Source organism: Notamacropus eugenii, chromosome 3 (assembly GCF_028372415.1).
Source record: "Notamacropus eugenii isolate mMacEug1 chromosome 3, mMacEug1.pri_v2, whole genome shotgun sequence".
In the NCBI taxonomy this organism is placed as follows: domain Eukaryota; kingdom Metazoa; phylum Chordata; class Mammalia; order Diprotodontia; family Macropodidae; genus Notamacropus; species Notamacropus eugenii.
The window spans coordinates 424,004,451-424,017,407 of record NC_092874.1 but is presented as its reverse complement, the minus strand read 5'-3'; the positions used below and the strand labels follow the sequence as shown (position 1 = coordinate 424,017,407).

Sequence of the window (12,957 nt, the reverse complement as noted above, 5' to 3'; positions counted from 1 at the left end):
CCTCCCTCTCAGTCCCTGTTTCATCTTCTGTGAAATAATAAGGTTGGTTGGCTGACCTAGATCAGGAATTCTTAACTTGGGGTCCATGAACTTAGGTTTTGTTGTTTTATTAATTACCCCTGCATTTCAAAGGCTGTCTGAGTAACCTAAAGGGGCTGATTTTCTAATAAAGAAGTTTAGAAAAGTGGGAAAATCTTGGTCCTAATTCAATAATTAGTTATTAAATATAAGAGAGAAGTAATCAGTTCTCTCAAGACTGAATTTATAACTCTTCAATTTATATACTTTTCTTTTTCTCACCCACAAATAGGTATGAACTTATTAAAAATAATCATTAAAATGTAGACAAATTTTGGAAATAATTTTCATTTTTTAAACCTAGATAGATTTATTTTTGCCTCACTTATCAACACTAAACAATTTTCAAATTATTACATCCTTTGTCTTATGTATAGCCCTCTATTAAGACATTTCTTTCAAAATCCCAACGATTCTTGTTATCTAAGACCAAAAGACTGTAGATTCAGAACCTAGTGGTTTTAGGTTGGTTTTTTTTTTAATATTTTGGTAACTGAATTTCAACATGATTGGCTTCCCTTATAATCCTAAATTATGCTATGCACCTAACACATTATTCTGAGAAGGGTCCCCAGGCTCCCCCAGTCTGCTAAAGGAGTCCACAAAACAGAAAAAAATAAGAATCCCTGGTCTAGATGTTCTCTCACGTCTCTTCCATCCAGCTCTAAAGTGCTCTGATTCCCCCTGCAGCTCTGGCATTCCATACCCCATGGTACCAACTTCCAGGCACGCATACTGCTTACTAAATCAACTACACTATTCCAACCAATGTCTGGAAAATCAAAGACGGTGCTGACTCAGACTACCTTATGGGAGTCAACCAAGGAAAAGAGAAACTTATGTAATATTTCAAGGCAACATGTATGTTAAATCTGGAGAATCTCATAGTGATAACAAAACTTCAGAAGCTGCCTAAGTCACCTAATACCTGAAAAAGGATTTCCTCTACAACATGACTGATGAACATTTGTCTAGTCTTTCCCTGAGGATTACCACTGAAAGGTAAATTTCCTCCCTCTGCAGGCAGCCCATTCCACTTAATTAAGCTAGCTAAGCCAACTGTTAGACAGCTAGACAGAAGGATAGAGGACCAGGCCTGGAGTTGGGAAGATTCATCTTCATGAGTTCAAATCTAGCCTTAGATACTTACCATCTGTGTGATCCTAAACAAGTCATTTTATCCTGCTTGCCTCAGTTTCCTCATTTGTAAAATGAGCTAGAGAAGGAAATGGCAAACTACTCTAGTATCTTTGTCAAGAAAACCCCAAACTGGGGTCACAAAGTGTGGGACATGACTGAAAAACAACTCAACAACAACAAATTGTTATGAAGTATTTACACACATTTAAGCCTAAACTTTTCTGTTTAAAAAAAAAAAAGCCTCTTCACAACCTCCCCATTACTCTTAATTCTGCCCTCCTGCTCCAAGCAAAATATGGCTGATCCTTCTTTCCCAAAGCATTCCATTCATTAGATCACAGCTAGAAATGTGAGAATCTGGCAGGGCAAATACTCTCTGCAGCTGCATGACTCCTCACTGCCTCAGCCTGATCAACCATAGAAAAATCCCACTGGCACGAGAGTTTGAAATGTCATCTTATTTTTGAGTGAATTACAATCCCAACCTAAACTTGTTTCTGTTTCTCTGAAGAGCCCAAGCCATATTTCTTCAGTCAAGTCTTCTTTTTGATAAAAATGGATTTCCCAATCATGTGATTAGATAATAAAATAATCACCAATGGTTCAATAAAAGAAATCTCATTATTTGCGGCTATCTCTTATCATATATTCCCTTATCGAATAGCAAAGGAAGCTTTCGAAGTGGGAAATTGTGACAGGAAATGACTTCTCATTATGCTAGTAAAGGTCTACGGCAGGACTCAAATGTTGGTCTCCCTGACTCCAAGTTCAGGGCTCTATCCATCATGGCATCTAGATGCCTCCAGGGATTATAGCACTTTTTATCTTTGTATTTCCAAAGCTCCAAAATTAGTAATTTGTTTGCTTAGCTGTTCCTGATCTTCAATCCAAGAAAACTCTCATCTCATTTATTATTCTCAGAATTTGGCAATGGCCAGAGGGAGGCAGAAAGTTGTCATCCTTCCTATAACCCACAAAGGTACCTTTGCATATTATGGGATCCCATGTCCTTTGGTTTGGCTTAGTCCAGTGGTACAGTAGATAGAATGCCAGGTCTGCAGTCAAGAAGACTCGTATTTCAAATCGGGCCTCAGATACTAGTTGTGTGGCCCTGAGTAAATCACTTAACACTGTTTGCCTCAGTTTCCTCATCTGTAAAATGAGCTGGAGAAGGAAATGACAAACCACTCTAGTATCTTTACCAAAAAAACCCCAAATAGAGTCAAAAAGAGTCAGATATGACCGAAATAAATCAACAAATTGAGAAGATTTTCTTGGGACAGCTTGGCTACACAACCACTGATTGGGAATCTTGTAAAAGCTATTCAGGTACTGGTACAGATTGGACTAGATCCACTAACCTTGGAGATCCTTTCTAATTCCTAGATTCAGAAATTCTACTATTGAACTGAATTCAAGATTCCTGGGCAAGCAAAAGCTACAGAACAGAAAGTAAAAGAAAGTTCAGCTTTAGTCATCTACATAGATAATTAAATTCATCATCCTATCACAGCATGTCTGATGCACTGTAAAGAGTGGCAGATTTGGAGTTAGAGGTGTGACCTCAGGCAGAGCACCCAATCTCCTTGGGCCTCAGTGTCCTTGTCTGTAAAATGAGGGGGTTAGACCAGATAATCTCCAAGATCTCTTTAAGCTCTAAATCTATGGGGCTATGATCCTGTTGTGTTAACCATACCTTCCACCCCACAAAGTAATTGTTGATTGATGGCTGACCCCATAAAAGGGAGAAGATAGAACTGATAGAGCATAATTATGTAGTCTTATACATATGAAATAGCATAAAATGATTACAATCCTTCAGTTTTCTCAGGGCTAGGATTAGTGGCTGGCTTTAATATACTAAGAATATTTATATATTTGAGACACCATGTAATAGTCTCAGACTGGAATGTGACCATTCAAGCTGGTGGGGAGGGAGGGGCCTCCAGGATGGGCCAAGTGGGCTAGGATACAGTGAGGGCTGGCTAGCACTGGGAGTGGCATAGAAAAGGCAAAGGTCATAAAATCAGGGGTACAATCTCCAGAAGAAAATTTTCCCTCTTTTGGTCCCAGGTAGTGGCAATGGAAAATTAACCAAAGAAATATTGGCAGAAATTCTGGTGAGAAAACCTTCCTTTGGGAGTTCACTGAGTGGGCAGGGCAGGAGAAGAATAGAAGGCCCTCCATTTTGTTACATAAGCAGCCTGGGAATAATAAAAACTTGACAAATAAAAGCTTCCCATATATTTTTTTTTAGATAATATCAAACACAACTTCAAATAATCTTCAATGTTCGTGAACAGAGAGGAAAAGAATAGCAGACAGATAACATGGCCAGCAGCAGCCACCATGTTCAGGCATGCTGGTCCAAGGATTTTTAGTCACACAGCTTTACAAACCATTCGGTGCAGCCATTGAAAAATTAAAAGGCACCATTGCAGTTCATAAATGCAATTAAAATTGTGTAATAAAACCATTATTAATGGAAATAAGTTATAAATTTGCACAAGACATTTATTTTTGTAACCTCTGTCTACATTCCAAATCTCACTGAAATCCATTAAAAATCATGGAAGCTTTTTCCATTTGAAAATCTTTATTGGTAGACTGATTCACAAAATAGGGTTCTCGATACCCTGAGCAATACCCTAAATTCATTCATAATCATTTTACTTACAAAATGACAGCAGAACAACTTCAAAAATTCAGTCATGGGAATCACTGATCAAGAGCTGGAGAGCAACTCAGAAGCTGTCTAGTACAAATCCCTCACTTTACAGATAAAGCAACTGAGGCCCAAGGAAGTTAAATGACTCTTCCAAGGTCTCGCAGGCAGTGGCAAAGTCAGAATCAATTCTCTTTCCATGGTACTTCATCAGTAAGAGTAATACCTCCTCCAATGGGGAACCCAATCCTACCTTGCCTTAACAGACAGTCTTCATGGTTTGCTATGGCCAAAATACAAAATTAAATCATCACCTGATGGCCAGCTTCCTGGTGATGAGCCTCTTTAAACTTATGTAGGCTGACCTTCAGATGACACATGACATCTTTCATCACTGGACATACTCAAATTGATTCCAGCTTGGCAAGATCTTTGGCATAGTCTTTGAGAAGTTGAGGTCACCTCTACTCATTGATGAGGCATAGGGAAGCCCTTTTGGTGAAACAAAGAGACTAATTCAAAATTTTGTACAGGAAAACTTTATTTCATTTTTTGAAACTATCTTCTGTAGGAGGCAGTATGGCACAGTGGATAGAGAGCTGGCCTCTGCATTACAAAATCCTGGATTTACATTCTGCCTCTGACAGTACCTCTGTGTGCCTCTGGCAATTGTCTAAAAGTTTCAGAGCCAGTGTTGAGCCTTACTGGAAGCTCCCCACCATAATGAAACCAAAGGTCTAGTTTAAAAAAAAAGTATTTTTTTACATGGTGGCAGCTATCTAGATATATCAAAATTCAGATAATATGTCCCCAAGAGGGCAGAGGGTCAGTTCTGTCCTCAGGAAGGAAACTCTAGCTGTAATTGAGTTAAAATACAGATAAAATCCCAGCCAAGATACAAACAATAGGCCACTGTCCTTTATCTACTGACCAGCAATAGGCACTCCTGGCAGAAAAAACTAAGAGGCAAAGTCACAATTGTCTTCTGTTTATATAAGCAAATTGATTGCTTACGAATAAAAAGGTTGCCCCTTGATTATAGGTCCTTACGGTTATTAATAAATGGAACTGTTTGCAGCTTGAATATTATACTCATGTATTTCTTACTAGGGGGTCAAATTTTTAGATGTGGACACCTTTGATGAAGGACTTGACCAAAGCAGGATTTAAACAAATTAATAATTAATCTCTACTCCTGGACTTGTGAAGAAGGGGTAACTGCCAAAGATTCCTGCATTACCAGGTCAAGGCAATTCAATAAAAATCAGTTAATCCACATTTTTAAGCATCTGTGTCCCCAGCACAGTTGGACAGCATGGAAGAGATCTTTCTTTCAGGGTTTTAATGTATATTAGATTACAAACTCCTTGAGGGCAGGGACCATCTCTTATTTATCATTATATAGGGTACCCCCAAAGTATTAGTCAGTTTTAAGCTATAATAGAAAGGAAACACTTCTCAAAAAACTATAAACATAGTTAACCAAATCAATAACAAAAACAAAAATCCTAGGATTATTTCAAGACATTCAGAAAAAGCTTGACAAAATATAACACTTGTTCCTATTAAAAACGCAATGCTAAAGAGGACCTATCTAAAGACAGAAGCAAACATTATCTGTAGTGGAGACACACTTTCTAAAAAGATCAAGGAGGAAGCGAGGATGTATATTATCAACACTCTTCAATATTATACTAGAAATGCTTATAGCAATAACACAAGCAAGAAAACTGAAGGACTATATAAGCATAGGCAATGACCATGACTCTTTCTAGGTAATACGATAGTTTACTTAGAGAAGCCTAGAGAATCAACTAAAAAGGAGTTGAAACAATTAAAAGTTTCGGCAATGTTGCAGGATATAAGGTAAACCCACATGAATCATCAAGATCTCTACATATTATCAACAAAACTCACCAGGAAGAGATTGAAAGAGAAATTCCATTTAAAACTACTGCAAACAGTTATAAAATGCCTGCAAGTCTACCTGACAAGACACACAAAGAAACTATAAGAACACAATTACAAAACTCTTCACACAAATAAAAACAGATCTAAATAATTGGAGAAATATTAATTGCTCACGGGTAGACCAAGACAATATAATAAAAATTACAATGCTAAATTAATTTACTTATTCAGTACCATGCCAATCAAACTATGAAGTAATTACTTTATAGAGTGAAAAAAACTAAAATTTGCCTGGAAGAAGAAAAGGTTGAGAATATCAAGGGAATTGAGAAAAAAAATGAAGGAAGGAAGATTAGCAGTATCAGATCTCAAACTATATTAAGAAGTTATAATCATCAAAATAATTTAGAACTGAATAAGAGTGATTAATCAATGGAACACAATAAGAAACAAATGAACATAGTGATCTAGTTTCTGATAAACACTATTGGGGCAAGAACTCACTATGTGATAAAAACTGCTAGGAAAACTGGAAAGCAGTCTGATAGAAACTAGACAGAGACTTGTATCTCACATGATATACCAAAATAAGCTCAAAACGAGTATACGATTTAGATACTAAGGGTGAAATCATAAGTAGGTAAGTGGACAATGAAAGACATTACATATCAGATCTATGGATAGGAGAAGAGTTAATGGCCAAAGAAGAGATAGAGAGGAGGTAAACTGGATAATTTTGATTACATAAAATTTAAAAGGTTTTGTACACACAAATCAATGCAGCCAAAATTAGAAGGCAGGAAACTGGGAAAAAATCTTCACAGCAAGTTTCTTTCATAAAGATCTCATTTCCCAAATGTAGATGGAACTGAACCAAATTTTATAAAAATGAGCCATTCCCCAATAGATAAATTGGTAAGAGATATAAAGTTTTCAGAGAAAGAAATCAAAGCTATCAACAGTCACATGAAGAAATGTTCTAAATCACTAATAATTAGAGAAATGCAAGTGAAAACAACTCTAAGGTATCACCTCATACCAATCAGACTAAGATGACAGAAAAGGAAAATGACAAATACTGGGAGGGATATGGGAAAAGAGGTACACCAATATACTGTTGGTGAAGCTGTGACCTAGTCCAACTACTGAGAGTACCCTAGCCCTATAGCTTTAATAGCTTAAAACTGTACTCAGACTTTTAAGACACCTGTACTGCTTCCAGTGCCTAGCACAGGACATTCATTATACCTAGCAAATGATTAACAAATGACTGATGAATCGATAAATTAATGGCCAGGGAAGTTAGACTCACAACAACTGGGGAAAATACATAACTATGTGATATAAAGTCTGGTGGAAGTAACTGCTTCAAAAGATGAAAGGGATGTAGGAGCTGAAGTAAACCTGAGATGAAGGTTCAGACATTGAGATATATAAAAGTATACCCTTTGTAATAATGCACTGTATTACTTTCTTTAAAGATCAAATATTTCTTAGATATTGTTTCTTCTGACTTGTTGCTTGAACATAACTTTTTGGGGGTGAGGGAAGAGGAGTTTGGAACTGTGGTTTCATTGATGGAGAGAGGGAGTTTCCAGCATGGAAAGTGCCTCTACCAATGCAGATCAGATGAAGCCTAGGGGGCCCTTCCCAAAATAATGTTTTAAATACATAGGATTACAAAGAAAACTACTTATATTGAAATACAGTTCTCTATATTGTCTATGTTTTATATATGTAATGTATATAATGTGTACATATGTGGTACATATGGATAAATGTATAGATACACATGTATGCATGTGTATAAAAAATGGCACACGTCCACAGAGCACAGGAAGGGCAAAGGAAATATACCTGCCAGTCTAAGTCCTCATTTAAGCAGGATTTCAACCATGGAGCAAAACCAATTTCATTGTTCAAAAGGCTTTTAAAGTGTGCCAGTTCTATGGGGCTGAAATGATACCATGCAAACAAGTATAGAATTTGGTCAAGAAAGCCAGACTGATATTACAACATTAGTAGGTAAAACTTGCCCCAGTATTTACAATGTGGTTTAGTAATTGGAAGTCATCCAGTGTCATGTCTATCACTCTGTACTCTAGAATGGCAACGTGGAACAGCATTACTGCCAAGGTGAAAGGCTTTCCAAGTGTTTATTTTTCTCTTGTGTAACTCCAGCATTATGGGCATGGCGTCTGACTCCACAAGTCTCATAGGACTCCACAAACACACTGGTCTTGGCTGTGAGCCACTCCAAACCAAAGTCATGAAGGGGACAGTGGCTTAAAAGCCACAGTGAGTCACTTGATCTAAACCAGAAAATGTTTCAGTTTTTTTCTTCTGCAATACTTTCTAACTTCCTTTGCACGTGCCCATAGACAGCCAAAGTATAAACAGGGATAAGAGGCAGGCCCACATGGGGCCAGGCAGAGAGAGTGCCAAACTCTTTCTGGTGTCTTCAAGTCTTTAAAAACAATATGATGGAAGGAGCCACTTAGACGTTAAAAAGAAAGAACAATAACATCCTCGTTCCACCTGGGAGGATGGGGCCAGAGGAAACAGCATCTTTCTCTGGAAGTCTTATTACTCCCTCAGGCTAAATGAGGAAAAAAGATTAAGAAAGTCCTGAAATTGTAAAGGGAAATGCAGGTAAAGGAAGGCAATTATTTTGATAATTCAGAGAAAGGGAAGAAAAGAACTTTCAAAAAAAAACAAAAGATTTTGAATGAATTATATGTAGAAGCCTACTTACCTTCTGAATCCAGAGCCTGAATTTTCAGTTCCAAGGGAGAGTCTTCAAGATAGAGTTCTCGGGTGGTGGAGACAATCTGAATGCCATGGATGATGTCCACAATAGCATCACAGCGGAGAACCTGGCCAGTCACTGAAGGAGATGGTCCAGACGGACACACATGATTAGCCCCCGGCTTGAAACTGTTGCTGCCTCTTGCTGCCCTTCCTCCTGTCTACTCAGCTGGTAGGTCAAAGACCTCATGTGGACCAGGGATAGGCTCCCAGGAAATTTAGGGGGCAGGGGATGTGGCAAAGGAAAAGCCTGGAAACACAAGCCAAACCCATATGAAAGGTGTCTAGTGAGCTCACTCTCATGGTTCAGAGGGGTGCTGATCATGACATGGAAGCTGAAAGAAGATTCTAAGCCTTCCTTCTGAGTGCACGCATCATTGGCTCCTCCAGAAGATATTAGCTCTTGTTCCCTTAGAATCTAGCCTATGATAAAACACCTTATTCCTCTCTAAGGTACTCAGACTAGCTTAGCCCCACAGAGAAGCACCCTCTGCCCATACCCCCACAAAACCTTAAATACAGGATAATTCCTCCCTCCCCATGAACCTTAGTCTGGCCCTTTAGAAGGAGAGGAGTTCAAATCTTTTATTTAACTGGTATAGGAAACTGCCAGTAAAAAAACTCCCTCCATCTAGCATATCAGGAACTATTATGTAACTTAAAATATAAGAGAGTTATCTGAGGGAACAGAGGAATTGATTTGTCTGGAGTCATGTATCAGAGGCTGAAGGTTTTCCTGACTCCAAGGCCAGAATTCTATCCATGACACTGGGCTATCCAGTCATAAATTAAAAAAAAAAACCCACACACTAAAAAGCAGAAATCAGAACCAAACTATAAAATCATTCCTTAAAAGTGATGCTATTCTGCTGAGTCAATAAACCCTTTGGCTTAGAATACAGCATTACAAAGGCCAACCTTTTAAGTGCAATCTCTGAAACAGCAATTTCTCCTAAAGAGAAACTGTTTGTCAGCCACAATCTGAGTCCCCTCACCCAAAGCGGTCAAGTGAATTGGTACAAACTTTCCAATTAAAATGTGCTTGTAAGACACATGTCCAGGAATGAGCCTGTTTTCAATGTCTGTCATCAGCTAAAATAAACAGGAAATGATCTGTATTCATGAATGGAGTCTCTGGTGGTCCTTAAATGTCTGCAGTGGATGCACACAGACTTTCCAGTCATCTGGTACGAGGCAGAGAATGAAGACTGCTGTGAGCATAACTTTTAGACACTTTCCTTGAGGTAACACAATGCTGAGAAATAACTGAGCTAAAGTGGTCTGAGCTATCTATACTTCTGGTACCATGTAAGCAGAAATGAAGGTCCCACTCCAACAAAGGGATCAAGTGAAAGAATGTTGATGGGGTCTCAGCTTAATAACAATATGCATGGGAAAGTCAACACATGGAAAACACTCAAAGCTTTACAACAGTTCAGCAGAATCATTCATTCTCATACACATCCCTCTGTGCAATACTCTACCTGTAGGATGGCCTGTAAACTAGTATGTCCAAAAAGTATCTATATTCTCTCTCTCTGTCTCTCTTGTCTGTGCGTGTGTGCGTGTGCGTGTGTGCGTGTGCGTGTGTGCATTGAAGGGAGGGATTGTCGCTGGAACAAAGCACTATGTTCCACCACTTAGTACATTCTTAGAGTACAGCAAGAACCTAATAAATGTTTACTGAGTTGACTGCATGTCATGCTGCATTGGAACATCAGCAGAGACTACGTCCTGGCCCATAGTTTCTAGTAGAGTGGCCAGAATAACCCTAAAGCAAACACTAGGTTTTCTCCTTATATGCCCCATAGAGTCTAACACTGGGCTGCACACACATCAGCTGATCACTAAAAATATTTGTACCAGAACACTGTATGTTTTGTCAGAGAGGATCCCTGTATGAATTGCATTTGCCTAACTATTTTTTTTTCATTAAAAAAGGATGGAAGATTTAATCTGAAAGGGAGGAAGAGGTATTCTCCCCCCAATCAGAAATAATTATAATATAAATAGAAAAGGTATCCATAATATATGCTTTTCAAAAGGGTCATGCCACTGGAAGTAAAAGCAGAGTGCTTACTGATATCTTCTGCAAAGATGATGCTAGTGAGACGGGTTGGCTGGGACAGACGGGCCTGTACAATGGCCTTCTGAGAGCACTGCCGTTCATCCAGATCCACAGGTTCAATACTGGCCACTTCTGGTCTGGTAGATGACCTGGAAACAAAGGGCTTTAAGTTATCGAGAGGGTTCCCACCGACAGCAGTGCCCAGACAGACTGCTATACCAGGTGCCATCCACAACTAAGGCAAGCAGCCTTCCCACCTCTGTTCTCACTTAGAAAGTTTCATTCATTGGCTCTCCACAGGCAACTGCTCTTTGTGTTAGCTATCTGACCTGAACCCCACATCAGCAGGATACAAATCAATCAGTCACCAAGAATTGATTAAACATCTGCTGTGTGCCAAACACTATCCTAGGTGATGGAGACACAAGTAAAAAGAATAAAATAATCCCTTCTGTGTAAGAGTTTGCATTTTAACAAAGTAAATGATTAGATCAAGGGAGAAAGATGGCATAGTGAGTGTCCTATTTTTTTCCTGAGGGCATGTATAACTGACTTTGTACAATAAGTAAACTCTAAAAAGTTCACAGAACGTCAGGTTGGAAGGGATCTTAGAAATAATCTAATCGAACTCCTTTTTCCCAGTAAAGAATGTGAAGTCCAGAAATGCTGAGTGATTTGCCTAACGTTACACAAGTAAATAGTTATAAAAATTATATTCAGTTCAACAATTATGCTCAATATATACCTATTAAGTACCTATGTGCAAAGTAATGAGCTATAACTCTCAATTTCTAAGCCAAAATTCTTTTTACTGCATCATATTACATATAGATTTTTTCTTTGGGAAAATCAAATAAGCATTTAAAAAAACACACATAGACACATTAAATGAGGTCATTGTTCAAAGGAATCTCTCTCAAATTGAAAAATCTTTTCGAAATGTGAATATTCACACCACTAATTTACTGGTTTTAATTTTTCCCCTACAGATTTGCAAAATTTCCAGCCCCAATTTCAGGTGAGCAAAAGGCATTAATGATTACATGACCAGCAACATATTTCTCGTAAGTGAATGTAATCCCCGTGAGTTAATGAGGCCTTGGAGCTGATGTCTCACTCTGCAGCACATGCTGGATGCTATTGAGCTACATAAACCCAATTTCACTGGTGCTCTCATCTCCTTCTGACACAGGCAACTAACTCCTTAAACAAGGATTCCAGTGCTTTTTGTGGTGGGTGTTCTCATGGACCTCTGCAGCAATCTGATGAAGCCCCTGGATTCCTTTTCAGAATGTTTTAAAATGCATAGGATTATAAACATAGTTATCAAAATATTTTACATTCATGGATTCCAGGTTAAGAAACCCTCCCTTAAGGCATTTTTCCCTTCATTTCTTTTCTAGATGAATAAACATGTAAATCAAGTCTTTCTTCTTTTTTTTGTCATAAGCACTATTAAAGTCCAAGCAGATCCTAAAGGAATTAGGGACCCACACATGGTTAGAACACAGCCCTCTTTCCACACTGAATGGTGCAAAGGGTTTTGGGAGGGATAGAACAAAGGCTGGGGAAGGAGATAATGAAAGGATCTCATTAAATTCTGGTAGGGGGCCTGGAACTTAAATTTTGCTGTGACTTACTTTGGAGGGTCCAGACTCCTCAATTTACTTAACCAAAAAAAAAAAAAATGAACATTTTATTAGCAAAAGCTCTTACTGTTTATGGAAAAAAATCTTTCCAGATGTAAGATTTACTGGGTAGTTAGAAACAGATAGTTTCAAAATAACAGTAACAACAAAACTTCATTCTGTTTTTATTTAAATCAGATTTTGCACATTTAAATTAATTTCCTAAAATGTTTGCAAATGAAAAAGAACTAGATAGAATTTTAATTGAAACCTTGTTCCGTCTCAAATATATCATCAAAAATAGGGAATCACAATAACTTTTAATTGCACAGTATTTGAAACAATATACTCACAGTAACCAAAAAGAATTTAGAGCCACCAGTATTAGGTCCAATCCCTAAGGCAATTCATCAGGTTTTAGAAGATGAAAGAAAACCACTCTTACCAAGGGGAGCCAACGATCAGTCAATTCAGTGGATCCTCTAAAAGCATCAAAGAGATGCTTAGCTTCTCCTTCCAAACTGTGGATTTGTATTACCAGCCATGGCATACACAGAAAGGATATATAACAAACCTGATTAGCTCTTATTGTCTCTGTACCTATTTGTGTACATTCATTTAAGCCTCATCTTCACTTGAAGTGCAAAAATTTTAAGAAG

General features: G+C 38.1%; 1 protein-coding gene across 2 annotated transcripts in view; it reads right to left on the bottom strand.

The window, feature by feature from the left end:
- NUP210 (nucleoporin 210) overlaps positions 1-12,957 on the bottom strand; it is a 164,980-nt gene that overhangs the window by 122,112 nt on the left and 29,911 nt on the right. For both annotated transcript variants that reach the window (XM_072598255.1, XM_072598256.1), the window contains exons 2-3: positions 10,683-10,819; positions 8,550-8,681 (exon numbers count right to left, since the gene is read on the bottom strand). In XM_072598255.1, coding sequence (XP_072454356.1) covers positions 8,550-8,681; positions 10,683-10,819 — 269 coding nt within the window. The remainder of the gene's footprint in view (positions 1-8,549; positions 8,682-10,682; positions 10,820-12,957) is intronic.